At 37.3% G+C, this 14,634-nt stretch overlaps 2 protein-coding genes across 2 annotated transcripts in view; both read left to right on the forward strand.

Annotated features, from left to right (window-relative positions):
- Positions 1-1,745: 1,745 nt before the first annotated feature.
- On the forward strand, positions 1,746-10,016 carry LOC111805696 (auxin response factor 19-like). Its single transcript, XM_023690874.1, has 14 exons — positions 1,746-2,590; positions 3,467-3,585; positions 4,112-4,210; positions 4,372-4,428; positions 4,523-4,678; positions 4,766-4,850; positions 5,432-5,522; positions 5,693-5,857; positions 5,957-6,079; positions 6,148-6,223; positions 6,327-6,465; positions 7,235-8,964; positions 9,072-9,262; positions 9,379-10,016. Exons 1-14 carry the CDS (start codon positions 2,542-2,544, stop codon positions 9,512-9,514), a joined length of 3,216 nt encoding a protein of 1,071 aa, XP_023546642.1. The 5' UTR covers positions 1,746-2,541; the 3' UTR covers positions 9,515-10,016.
- Positions 10,017-10,750: 734 nt separating this feature from the next.
- The window catches only part of LOC111805403 (DExH-box ATP-dependent RNA helicase DExH10), a 14,532-nt gene continuing 10,648 nt past the window's right edge, over positions 10,751-14,634 (forward strand). Inside the window, exons 1-4 of the mRNA XM_023690486.1 lie at positions 10,751-12,073; positions 13,426-13,740; positions 13,864-13,968; positions 14,098-14,166. Of these exons, the coding sequence (XP_023546254.1) occupies positions 11,030-12,073; positions 13,426-13,740; positions 13,864-13,968; positions 14,098-14,166 (1,533 nt within the window). The 5' untranslated portion in view covers positions 10,751-11,029. The remainder of the gene's footprint in view (positions 12,074-13,425; positions 13,741-13,863; positions 13,969-14,097; positions 14,167-14,634) is intronic.

The raw sequence follows: 14,634 nt of genomic DNA on the forward strand, positions 1-14,634 counted from the left end.
GGATCTAATTTATTAAATTATTCTAAGTTTTTTAGACAATAATTTATTGGTGCCTGAACCGTACAGTCATAGAAAATCTATGATTAAGTGTGTTTTGCTCGAAAGAATTCTATATTGGGTGACCTCTTGAAAATTTTCCTATGATACATGTGAAGACAAAACATGTTGATTTATGGAGATAGTCTTAACTCTTAAGAGCGAAAAGTAAGTAACGTGATCATATCGTAGAGGATGCTAGGATCATCAGGTGCGGACTTTTTCATTTTATAATATATCTTTTAAAGACGCTTATGCTATCGTAACTCAAATTTCAATTTTAGAAGTAATAAAATATGATTTGAAAATTGGAAATATTTTGATGAAAGAAAAAACACAAAGAATTTATTAGTTAGAATTTGTTATTTTTAAATGTTAACTAATTTTAAGTTTTGAAGTATAAAAATAGTAAAAACATAGCATTAAAGGCAATGATTAAATACATGTTACATTTTCTAATTATGGCATCTTCTTTTCCCAAAGCTTGGATATTCTTTAAGCCTTTAAATTGTATTTCCACCCTAAAAAAAACTCAAATATTCATTTTTTAGATTCAATTTAACTAAATAAGATATTTAAATTTTCATAATTCATAATAAAATTTTCAATTTCAGTTTATATTCAATTGGGATTTTTTCAAAAAAAATTTGGACTTCAAAACCACTTTTAAGTTAACTTTTTAAAATGTATATAATTTATGCTTTATTTCTTGTTGTTGATTTCTTTACGGTATTCTATAGGAATCTTATAAGACAAGACATAAACATATATTTTTACGTCATCTATTTAACTTACGTATCAAATTGGATAGTTAGTATAAAGAATAAAATAGAATAAAAAATAATAACAATGTCCTAAATCGTTGGTTCATACTTCTCTAGTCACTAGATTTTTCGAAACTTTTTATTCGAGAAGAAAGGTTTCCATAACCGTTATTAAAAATTATTGAAAATTCAACCTCACAAAAAAATCTATGATTTCCGACTAGGGAAAAACCAAACCTTCAGCCACAAATTAGTCCACGTCCCCTCTCTCTTTAAACTATCCATCCACACCCATTCTACCCACCAACACTACATTACCATTTGAGAGTATGAGACACAAAGAGAAAATAGAAGATAAACGATATTCGTTTCCTCATAATACGATGCCAGCGATATTTCAATTCCAATGTATCGTGTAATAGAGAGCTATCCCCAACATAGAAAAGATCATCAAATCTAAGCACATTATAGTCGGACTTCAATCATTTATTGTCTAACAGAAATCTATGGTCACTACTGTTCCACCTGAAAATTAACCAGATATTCAAAGGTAACCTTACTTATTTTACGAATTAAAATAAATTAAAATGACTAAAAGAAAACCAATTTTTTTTTAATTTTTTTTTAATTATATACAAATTTTGACAACAAATATATAAATATGACTAGAAAAATTGAATTATAAAAATAAAACAATATACATTGAACCTATTTTATTTGAGAAAAGACAACCAACCAAGGCATAGTCAAAGAATAATTTTTAAAAATAATAATAAAAAAAAAATTAAAATGAAAAGAAGAAAAGATAATAAAACTTAGCAAGGAAGGGGCAAGCAATTAATAACATGGAGATAGTGATGGTCAAGAAAATGGTCAAAATTAGCACATGATGCTGTCTACTTAAAATATCTTTTTTATTTATTTATTTTATTTCTTTATTTCTTTACATTGTTAGTGGGTTTGTTGATTATGATGGAAGGGCATTTCGGGGATTAATCAAACAGTGTTTATACAAAGATTAACCATGATTAAGGTGTGAATTAGAAACCCCAAAACAAATAATAATAATAATAAAAATAATAATAAAAGAGGGAGAAACAGAGTACAAGAGGTCGCCATTTTCAAGGACCCAGAAGGAAAGCAAGATGAAGCAGAGCCTTAAACAAAGCGAACCAGTAGAGAGAGAAAGGGTTTGTTTAATCTGAAGAAGAGAGAGAGAGAGACAGAGAGAGACAGACAGAAAGGGTGTTTTCTTCTTCTTCTTCCTCTTTTTTTCTTTTTTTAATTTTTTTTCTTTTTTGAGTTGTAGAGAGAGAAAGGAAGCTCTGTTCTGTGTTTTGTGTGTTTGAGAGAGGAAGTTGTCTGGAGATTGTAGGGGAAGATAGGGAACACTGCTTTAGCATTTGGTCTCTCTCTTTTCTTCTTTGTCCATTTGCTTTTCCGGCGACTTTGCCGGAATCCTTCGCCGGGGTTCCACCGTCGTTGTTCACCTTCTTCTTCTTCTACGTCATCGTCTTTACCTTTTCTTTTCTTCTTTTTGGGTTTAGGGTGGCTGATTGGTCAGTAAAGCTGACTTTTCCCGCAACTTTTGGTTTTTCGATCTGTTTTTTCATTTTTTTTAAGCTACTGGAAGTTTCAGTTTCGTTTCGCCGGAGAAGATGAAGCAGTGAGTGTTCTTTGGGTGGTTTTTGTTTTACATCTAATTCAATAGCCTGTGGAACTTGGCGTACGGCGGAAAGCAATGAAGACGCCGGCGAATGGTGCCGCCGCCATGCCTAATTCTAGTGAAGGTACTCTTTCTCTCTCTTAATTTATCTCTCTGAAAGAAATCACAGAACATCAATGAATCACACAGTGAAATTCGTAAATCTTAATCTTCTTCTTCTTCCTCGGTTCCATCTCTAGCTTAATCTCAGAAATTCTTCTCAAAACCCTTGGAAACCATAAAAAGCTTTCGGAAATTCAGTCTCGTGCTTAATTTTCAATCCAATGAACCATGGAGATCAGGTATTTTTTTTCCAAAATCTCCAAGAACTCCACGAAATTCTATGGAACTCTTCAAAACTTACTCGCCACAGTTCGACAAACCAGAGAGATTATGAAGTTTTTCCCAAAACCTTCAAGAACTCACTCCTGTCGATTCAATCTCGAGCTTAATTTTAATCGAAATCTCATGAATTAAATTAGGAATTTTCCCAAACTTCAAAAAACTCCTGTGGATTCATTCATTTCTATCGAACTTTCATAAATTAACTTGTTCGAATCCTATAAAACAGCGAGATAAGGAATTTTTTTCTAAACCTTCCGAAACTCCCGTAAATTCCACCTCCACCTTAATTTCAATCAAATTCTAACAAATTTACTTGCTACAGTCCGAAGAACTACAAGGATTAACAATTTCTTTTCAAAACCTTCCTAAATCCTCTCTCGATCTTCATTCCGATAAAACTCTCACAAATCTTCTTGCTACAGCCCTAAAGCTCAAATAAACCAGCAATTTCGTAACAAAACCGTCAAAAACCTCCAAAAACCACGATAATTCCATCAATTCCTCCGATCATTGTCCCTAGTAACAAACAGAAAAAGAAAAAACTAAATCAAATCGATTACAGCATCTGACATACCGTAAAAGAATGAATGAGCAACTGACAAATGGTGAGTTGCAGGTGGATTGGAGAAGAAGACCATAAATCCGGAGTTATGGCAAGCGTGCGCCGGTCCACTGGCGAACCTACCACCGGCCGGTTACCACGTAGTGTATTTTCCTCAAGGCCACAGCGAACAGGTGGGCCGCTACGGCGGTGGCGGCGGCGGCGCCTTTCTCTTATTTCTCCCCTTTTTTCTCATAGCCATTATTTTGCTATTATGCGCCGCTTTTGAATGTTGCTTTTTACTGTTATTTGTTTGTTATTATTGTTATTATCTGCTTCATTTAACCATTGGAATTTCTCCTTTTACAACTTTAATTTATACATGGGATTAATTATTGTCCTATGTCCTTAGCATTTATGAATATTATTATTATTATTTTTTTTTTGTCGTTCAGATTTAAATTAAATAAATTCTATTTTTCTCCTTATTCCTTTTATTTAGAAAATCATCTCTTTAATATTTTTCGCCTGCTTCTTTATATTATTGGAATATTAATTTTTTATATATATATATTTTATTTTTTATAAAATAAAGTAAGATTAAACAAAAAAAGGTTAAACAGAATATTGACTATTTTTTTATTTTTTTTTATTTTTTATTTTTAATAAATAGAAATCTTTTCTTTTTCTTTTTTTAATAAGTTAAAATTTTAATTTCAGGTTGCAGCATCCTTGAAGAAAGATGTGGATGGCCAAGTCCCAAACTACCCAAATCTTCCTTCCAAGTTACTATGTTTGCTTCATAACGTAACATTACATGTACGGTTCGTTCTGCTTTGTTTTAGAAATGCCGTTATTCTTTCAAAAGTTGCGATATTACTCTTATCTGTTCGTAGTAGAAGTTCTTTAGAATTTTCTACTCCGATGGAATATTTATAAAAACTTAAGGGTAATATTGTAACGTTTGAAAATATTTGTAGGCCGACCCGGAAACGGATGAAGTATATGCACAAATGACACTATTACCAGTTCCTTCTGTAAGTTCCTTACTCAAGTTTCTTACAAGATGAAAGACAGGGTTCATTTGATATAGAGGAAGTAAATAACTAAAGATTTCATTTTACTATGCAGTTTGATAAGGATGCATTGTTGAGATCAGATCTATCTCTGAAATCTAATAAGCCTCAGCCTGAGTTCTTCTGTAAAACGTTGACTGCAAGTGACACGAGCACTCATGGCGGGTTCTCCGTGCCACGCCGTGCTGCAGAGAAGATCTTCCCCCCTCTTGTGAGCTAATTTTGCTTATTCTCACCATGTTGTTTATCTACTTCTGTGTCAATTTCAAAATGTGATGTTCTTCTGCTTGCTTGCTAGGATTTCTCTATGCAACCACCTGCACAAGAGCTTGTTGCTAAGGATTTGCATGATAATGTATGGACTTTCCGTCACATATATCGAGGTATGTAACTATTGCTAGTCAGTTGGAAATCTGTCTTCGGACTTGTTTTGTGAAAGTGTTCAAGTGTGAGATCCCACATCGGTTGGAGAGGGGAACGAAACATTCTTTATAAGGATATGGAAACCTCTCCCTAGTAAACGCGTTATAAAAACCTTGAGGGGAAGCCCGGAAGGGAAAACCCAAAGAGGGCAATATCTGCTAGCGGTGGGCTTGGGTTGTTACAAATGGTATGAGAGCCATACACCAGCCGATGTGCCTACAAGAACACTGGGTCTCAAAGAGGGGTGGAAAGGGGGGTACCACATCGATTGGAGAGAGAACGAGTGCCAGTGAGGACTCTGGGCCTTGAAAGGGGGTGGATTGTGAGATCCCACATCGGTTGGAGAGGAGAACGAAGCATTCTTTACAAGGGTGTGGAAACCTCTCCCTAACAAACACGTTATAAAAACCCCTTGAGGGGAAGTCTGAAAGAAAAATCACCAAGAGTACAATATCTGCTAGCGGTGGACTTGAGCTCTTTACATCAAGAATCGCTCTTTAACCACTAGCTTGCATTTTTGTTTTTGTTTTTCTCAATGCAGGACAACCAAAACGGCATTTACTAACAACTGGTTGGAGCTTGTTTGTTAGTGGAAAGAGACTTCTTGCTGGTGATTCAGTTTTGTTCATAAGGTGATGAGTCATGTCTTGGTATAAACTGGTCGTTAACATGTGTAGTTATTTGGCGGTTCGATCGATTAAGCCGATCAAACGAGAAAACGAACCTCAATGCTTGTTTAATAGTGAAGCAAATGTGGTATCAGAAAACCTGACCTTTCTTTATATTCACTTGTCTTAAGCAGAGATGAAAAGCAACAGCTTCTATTGGGCATCAGGCGAGCAAACAGGCAACCAACCAACTTATCATCATCAGTGTTGTCAACTGATAGTATGCATATTGGTATTCTTGCAGCAGCTGCCCATGCTGCTGCAAACAATAGCCCTTTCACCGTCTTCTACAACCCGAGGTTCGTGTTAGTTACTTCTTAACCTCTATGTTTCCTAATTTGTAAACAACAATAAGTGCAAAGATTAACCTTTTGTTGGTGTTTCTTTATGAACTAAAGGGCAAGTCCTTCAGAATTTGTTGTTCCTCTTGCCAAATATTACAAGGCAGTGTCTGCTAACCAAATATCACTCGGTATGCGCTTCAGAATGATGTTTGAGACAGAAGAGTCTGGAACTAGAAGGTAAATCCAGTGATTTTGTTTCTCAAAATATGTTTCAGTTCTGAAAAAATCTCCTTTTTTTTTTGCAGGTATATGGGTACTATCACAGGTATAAGTGATCTTGATTCTGTCAGATGGAAGGGCTCACAATGGCGTAATCTACAGGTTCGGTAGCGGGATCGTTCCCCTGATATTTTTGTAGTTGAAAAATGGTTTTTGGCTAGCTATAGTTTGGGATGTTACTAAAGCATAGTGCATCCATGTTTAGGTCGGGTGGGACGAGTCAACTGGAGGAGAACGACGAAATCGAGTCTCGATATGGGAGATCGAGCCAGTTATCGCTCCATTTTTCATTTGCCCCCCTCCTTTTTTGAGATCGAAACGTCCGAGGCAACCGGGAATGCCAGGTACAATACTTAAGAGTTGTTTTCAATTATTAAGTCTTGAGTTGGGTCGGTATGTATCTGTTGAGGATTGTTGGGAGAGGAGTCCCACATCGACTAATTAAGGGGTTGATCATGAGTTTATAAGTAAGGAATACATCTCCATTGGTATGATGCCTTTTGGGAAAACCAAAAGCAAAGCCACAAGAGCTTATACTCAAAGCGGACAATATCATACCATTGTGGAGATTCGTGGTTCCTAACATGGTATCAGAGTCATGTCTAACTTAGCCATGTCAATAGCATCTCCATTGGTATGATGCCTTCTGGGAAACTAAAAGCAAAGCCATGAGAGCTTATACTTAAAGTGGACAATATCATACCATTGTGGAGATTCGTTGTTCCTAACATGGTATCAGGGCCATGCCCTTAACTTAGTCATGTCAATAGAATCCTTAAATGTCGAACAAAGAAGTCGTGAGCCTCGAAGGTGTAATCAAAAGTGACTCAAGTGTTGAACAAAGGGTGTTCTTTGTTCGAGGGCTCCAGAGAAGGAATCAAGCCTCGATTAAAGGGAGGTTGTTCGAGGGCTTCATAGGCCTTTGGAGAGGCTCTATAGTGTACTTTGTTCAAGGAGAGAATTGTTGATGATTGTTGGGAGAGGAGTCCCACGTTGGCTAACCATTCGGAAACTCAGTTCTTGCGTTTTCTCTTACTTGCAATGAATACTTGCTGGATTTGAATTAGTTCATGTTGGAGAGGAAATGTAATGTACTTGTATTTTCACTTGCAGATGATGACTCCTCTGATTTAGATGGTATATGTAAAAGAACAATGTTTGGGGACGATTTTTGCATGAAAGATCCACAGGGATATCCCGGCCTGAACTTAGTTCAATGGATGAATATGCAAAACCCTTCACTTTCTAATGCAATGCAGCCAAGTTACATGCATTCGTTTTCGGGGTCTATGCTTCCGAATCTTGGCGGAGTCGATATTTCTCGACAACTTGGCTTGTCGAACACACAAATTCCTCAATCAAACAACATACAGTTCAATGCACAGAGGCTTCTTTCTCAAGCTCAGCAGTTGGATCAGCTACCTAAACTACCGTCAAGTATGAACTCAATGGGGTCTGTTGTGCAGCCATCTCAGCAGTTGGATGATATGTCTCAGCAGACCCGTTCGAATTTGATTAACCAAAACGCAGTCTCGAGTCAGATTCAAGCTCAAATAATGCAGCAGCAGCAGCCTCACACTAATGGGATCGTACTGCAGCAAAACCAGCAGCTTCAGAGAAGCCTCCCTCAGAATCAATCACAGACAATGAATCAGTCCCCGCTCCCGGATCCGATGATTCATCAGCTGCAAATGTCGGATAATCAGGTTCCGATGCAGATGTTGCAGAAGCTTCAGCAGCAGCAGCAGCAGCAGCAATCACTTTTGGCTCAGCAGTCTGTTGTTCTTCAGCCTGCTCAACTACCGGAACAGTTGAGACAGTCGGTGGATGCGTCGTTTTCCCGGTCCATGTCGTCTAACCAAATGCTCGACATTCCTCAATCCACCCCAGCTGCAGTCCCTCCATCAAACGTGTCACCGCAGCAGGCAGCGAAGAGCAACGGCACGACGAATAACCGTTTCTCAAATCAGCATATGCAGCCGAAACTTCCACAACTACATCAACCACCTCCATCTACTGTACTTTCTGATATGTCTAGACCAGTAGGACTTCCTCCTACTCAAACATACAATCAGCTCTCTGCAGCTACTAGCAGCGTAATAACGGGAGCAGCAGCGGCTGGCCAATCTGGAGTCACTGATGACATACCATCTTGCTCCACGTCACCGTCCACGAACAACGGTCCGAGTTTGATTCAGCCAGTAAACAATGGAAGGGTTCATCGAAGCACGGGATTGGTTGAGGATGTTGCTCAATCTTCTGCTACAATATTCAGTACAAATACCTTGACTGCTGTTAAACCTTCACTGAATATTTCCAAGAATCAAAGCCATGGGATTTTCGCACAACAAACGTTCTTGAGTGGCGTCGTTTCGCAGACCGATTTCTTGGACACGTCTTCCTCAACGACCTCGGCTTGCCTTTCACAGAATGAGGCTCAGTTGCAGCAGAATAACGTGATGTCTTTCAACTCACAGCCAATGTTGTTTAGAGATAGTACTCAGGATTTGGAAGTACCAACCGATCTCCATAACATTCCGTACGGGACGAATGTCGATGGACCATTGGTAGCGCAGTTAAACTCCGATCCTTTGTTAAACAAAGGCATTGGAGAGTTAGGGAAGGACTTCTCCAATAACTTTTCTTCTGGGGCTATGCTCACCACCTATGACGCACAGAAAGATCCTCAACAGGAAATTTCTTCCTCTATAGTTTCCCAGTCATTCGGTATTCCGGACATGACGTTTAATTCTATGGATTCAGCGATGAACGATAACGCGTTCTTGAATCGAAACCAATGGGCTCCTCCGCCTCCGTTCCAGCGTATGCGAACCTACACGAAGGTATGATATTACGCGTAAAATGCTGACTGAGTATTCCAAGCATTCCTACATTTCTGTTTTTTTTTATTCTCCATGTTCTTCAACTTGCTTGTTTCTAATCATTGAAGGTTTACAAACGTGGAGCTGTTGGGAGATCAATTGATATCACCAGTTACTCAGGTTACGACGAGCTTAAACAAGACCTTGCCCGTCGGTTCGGCATTGAGGGACAATTAGAGGACAGGCAAAAGATAGGCTGGAAACTCGTTTACGTCGATCATGAAAACGACGTTTTACTCGTAGGCGACGACCCATGGGAGTAAGTATTTCATTTACTTCTTTTATACAAACATCTCTCGTAGTCGTTATCCTTACTCGAGTTCATTCGAAACTCTCGTAGTCGTTATCCTTACTCGAGTTCATTCGAAACTTCAGGGACTTCGTGAACTGCGTACGGAGCATCAAGATCCTCTCCCCACAGGAAGTCCAACAAATGAGCTTGGATGGCGATTTCGGGAACGGTGTCCTACTGAACCAAGCCTGCAGTAGCTCAGATGGTGGAAATGCTTAATAAACACACTACCTACTAAATGCTAACATTCCCTTCTTTTGGTAGCTGATTCTTATAATTTTTAGCTCAAAGTTGGTTCATCAAAGCTCAGCAAGGCTATGATTTCCCAGCAATGGCGGAGATATATATAGCCAACCCCAACACTCAGCAATGGGCTTTAGCCATTGTCTGGTTAAATTTTCTTGGAATTCTAAGCTTAGACAACTTCAAAAACAGAGTTGAGAAGACGTTGAAGTGGAGAGAAAAGTGAAGCTTCATCCAGGTTTCGAGTTGTCGTGTCGTGTCGTGTTGATATTATTTGCCAATGTGATTATAGTTTATGATATCGTCGCCATTGTCGTCACGGAGGTTGATATCATTTGCCACACCGTACTGTTATATTATTGTGATGATGCAGTTTAGGTAGCAAACATATGAAACTTAGTATCCTTAGTTTTGCATGTAAAATAGAAAAGATGTGCAGATTTTCTTTCCTAGTCTAATGAGTAATATGGCTTATATGTAACAATACCGCACTCAACTTCTCAAGGAACTTAGCCGACATCGACCACTCTTAAGAAATTAGGCTCGACGGACTGCGGGGCCCATCTCTCTTAAACTTCCCCTGGTCTTCGGCCCGAGTTGTATGAGGCAGAAACTCGTCTCACATTTTAGTTAATTTTATTTTTAAAATTAGTATTTCAAACTTTTTTAAAAAAAAAAAAATTGGTTAAATAATAATAATAATTTTTATGTAAAAAAAAAAGAAACACTATATAATATATATTTAAAAAAAATTAAATTTAAGGGGTAAGCTGAAATTAAATATTTAGAATTAGACTAAAAAAAAGTGCATTTTTACATTAATATTACTATGATTTTGCGACTTAAAAATTTTAATTTTTTTTTATGACCATTGATAAAAACACTTTCTATCTCTAAAAAAACACAACTTAAAAGTAAATAAATAAAAAAATCGATGTAAATATTAAGATTATAAATTTTGATGAGATAAAAATTTATTTTTCGATAGAATTATACTTAATTTTAAAATAATCAAGAATAAAATAGAAAAAATGTAATATTTTGAGATTACACGATAATATATAAAAAAAATGTTATTTTTAAATTTTTAAAAATTAAAATTTAAAAATATTTTTCGATGACATATGTCTTAACTAGAAGAGAGTCGGGATACAGTAATAGGTTAACCAGTAAACTTTGTTGTTCCAATTTTCTTCAATCCCTAAACCTATTTTAAATAAGTTAGCCAAATATCCCAAAATGTCAAAAAAACTTCTGCAGTTTGAACCGTCGCCGGCTATTCTCTTCCGCCGCCGCTGCTGTTGCTCAGAATCCCTTCATTTTCGGCCTTCTTCCTCGTTTCGTTCACCTGCTGCTCACACTCGTCACTTCCAAGCAATCTACTCTCACTCTTCTTCACCTTTTTCCCTCGTATTTGTCTGTTAACAACACTCCTCTTCCCCGTTTCCACTTGCGATTAAAGTAAATTGGAGTTGCTCTAATCGTTTTAAAATGGAAGAATCTCCCACACTTGGAAAGCGGAAAGAATTTGAAGAAGAAGCAGCTGTCGTAGAAACTGGCAACAACCAAGAAACGAGCTCCAATAAGCGACCTAAAGAATCGAAAAACCTAGAAGATGTGAAGGCAACTCCGACTCAGGAAACTGTCTCCAACCGACGCAGTTTGACGCGGACTTGTGTTCATGAAGTTGCGGTCCCGGCTGGGTACACTTCTACCAAGGACGAGTCGCTTCATGGAACCCTATCGAATCCGGTTTTCAATGGTACAATGGCGAAAACGTACCCGTTTACACTCGACCCGTTTCAGCAGGTATCGGTTTCTTGCTTAGAACGGAATGAATCTATTTTGGTTTCTGCTCATACTTCAGCTGGAAAAACTGCGGTTGCTGAATATGCCATTGCCATGGCTTTTAGAGACAAGCAGAGGGTTATATATACTTCCCCACTGAAGGCTTTGAGTAATCAAAAGTATAGGGAATTGAGTCAAGAGTTTAAAGACGTGGGACTAATGACTGGGGATGTGACTCTTTCGCCTAATGCTAGTTGTTTAGTTATGACGACGGAGATACTTAGGGGGATGCTTTACAGGGGTTCGGAAGTTTTGAAGGAAGTGGCATGGGTAATTTTTGATGAAATTCACTATATGAGAGATCGGGAAAGAGGTGTTGTTTGGGAAGAGAGTATAATATTTTTACCACCGGCTATCAAAATGGTCTTCCTTTCTGCAACAATGTCCAATGCCACGGAGTTTGCTGAGTGGATATGTAATATTCACAAGCAGCCTTGTCATGTGGTGTACACTGATTTTCGACCAACTCCCTTGCAACATTATGTTTTTCCCGTGGGTGGCAATGGGTTGTATCTCGTGGTTGATGAAAACGAACAGTTCAGGGAGGATAATTTTATGAAGTTGCTCGACACATTTGCTAAACAAAAACAGATTGCTGGCCACAGGACTTCAAATGGGAAATCTAGTGGGAGAATAGCTAAAGGTGGCAGTGGTTCCGGAGGTTCGGACATTTATAAAATTGTTAAGGTTTGTTCATCATCTTTTGTTCTGTTTTTGTTTAATGTTTTTTATTTCTTTTTCTTTTCCATGTTCTTGTGATAAGAAACGAGAATAAAAATTGTTAAATAGTGAAATGAGGAAAGCCACAACCGAGCTAACGAAAGTTGTAGAAAAGCCTTCTATACGGTACAAGCATCCGTGATGCTATAATTACTTAAGAAGTCCTCAAGTTTCCCTAAAACTAAGAGGCTGATTTAAAAAAACATATGATTTACTATATTATTATAAGTTTGGGTTTGTGTACATTTGTTTGGCTTTATAGACAAACGAGTTACAAAAATTTCATTGATAATATGCAATTTACAAAAGGGAGAAATTCCATCGAAAGGAAGTTACAAAAAGCTTCTCCAGTTGGATAAAAGAGAGTTTACACTACTATTGATTAACGAAGGGATGTGTTTATACCAATATAAAGCAAGGAATAGAATGATCACTAATGGTCCGTTTGATAACCAAGCTCATAAACAATACTTTTACCTATTAGTTTCTTTGTTTTGTTATTTACTTCTTAGGAGTATTTTTTGAAAACTAAACCAAGTAGTTTTTAAGAACTTAGGTTCTTTGGAATTTGACTAGAAATTCAAATGTTTAGTTAAGAAAGATGAAAACAATGGAAAAGAAGTCATAAGAAACCAACATAATTTGCAAAAACCAAAAACTAAAACCTATCAAACGAGGCCTAAACTTTTGATCTAAAAAAGTGCAACTTTTTTGGGGCGAAATCTCCATGGTGTCTCTCTATTCTCCCTTTCATCAGCCCACCCATCATATACGCCAACCTCCCTTGTTCCTATACTCTTGCCTTGACAAGGGAACTTTTGGAAGCTCTCTTTGGAATCTTCAGTTGGTCCACTCTGTCTAACAACATCTAGGGCACACTCTCTCATTTTGGAGGGGCATCCATTCAAAAAGAAAGTCAAGATATTGTGGCTCACTTCATTTAAGATTTTTGTCATCCTTAGAAAAGAAATAGTAGAGTGATTTGAAGTAAAGAGATTTTTCTTTTCCTTTTTGGGAAGAAGCTTATTTTTGTTGCAGCCACTCGATGCCAAAGATACAGTCCACCTAGTAATTAATCAGTCTCTTCTTCTTCATGAGCTGGAAGACCATTTTTAACTTCCCTAGTTAAGGTTCTCCCTTTGTTATACCTCTCATTTAATCATTATTTCTCCTTACTATGATTCTAGTATCACACAATTTTAGCATACTTGAAGAACTTCTCATAATCTCTATTGGCAAGGACTTGGCTATTTTTCTTATTGAGAATTTTTCTTTTAGATAATGTTTTGTGCTTTAAATGGTGTGCTTTCTTGTATCAGATGATTATGGAACGGAATTTCCAACCAGTTATTGTCTTCAGTTTCAGTAGAAGAGAATGTGAACAACATGCAATGTCCATGTCCAAACTTGACTTTAACACCGATGAAGAAAAGGACACAGTGGAACATGTTTTCAGAAATGCGATTCTCTGCTTGAATGAGGAAGACAGAGAGCTACCTGCAATTGAGCTAATGTTACCTCTTCTCCAGAGAGGAATTGCTGTTCATCATTCTGGGCTTCTTCCTGTAATTAAAGAATTAGTAGAGCTCCTTTTCCAGGAAGGTCTTGTTAAGGCCCTTTTTGCCACAGAAACTGTAAGATACCTACCGATCACCTGATTGTTTGTGCTTGTTTTAGATGCTTTTTATTGCCAATTTAGATCTTGCTTTCTGAGCTTCTGTGCTGATTAGTAGTGCTGGTTCTTTTCTTTGTGACAGTTTGCCATGGGTTTGAACATGCCAGCAAAAACAGTTGTCTTCACTGCCTTTAAAAAGTGGGATGGTGATAGTCACCGATTTATTGGATCTGGTGAGTACATTCAGGTGAGTGAAAGGCCCTATTTGTGCCCGTAAATTTTTTATTTATTTTTATTATTTTATCGTTTATTTTAAATTTTAGTACACACTTTTATCTTAGGAGAAAAATTTGACTTCTGCAAATTTTGCATGCAGATGAGTGGAAGGGCTGGACGTCGTGGAAAAGATGACAGGGGTATATGTATTATAATGATTGATGAGCAGGTAATACTGCTGCTAGTCATAATCTTGATGTGATGTGAATTTCTACTCATTTCTTTCTAATGTTGAAGTTTATTCTTATTTTTTGATTACTTAATTTGATTGATGCTGTTAGATTTTTTTTTTTGTATTCACTATTTTGATATTGTTGGCTCCATTTTTTCAAATAACAGGGAAATATATATTCTCAAAATGAAATGAAGAACAATTTAGGGGTTGGGGTTGAACCCTAGTTGTAAAAGTCTACAAAAGTGAGAGAGGACAAAATAAATGATGTGTTTGTTGTTTAGGATTTTATTTTCTTAATTGAACCCATTCTTAGTAGGGATTGGATTCACTTATTTGGGCGCATGGTAGGGATTTTTTTGTCCTCCTACTTTGGGTCTTCTCCTTGGACATTCTCCTAGAGTATTGTGTGAGGTTTCCTTCTTGGAAAAGTTGTTTCTTTTCCCCGCATCCTGGGGGGGGGGG

Source organism: Cucurbita pepo, chromosome LG11 (genome assembly GCF_002806865.2).
Source record: "Cucurbita pepo subsp. pepo cultivar mu-cu-16 chromosome LG11, ASM280686v2, whole genome shotgun sequence".
NCBI lineage: Eukaryota > Viridiplantae > Streptophyta > Magnoliopsida > Cucurbitales > Cucurbitaceae > Cucurbita > Cucurbita pepo.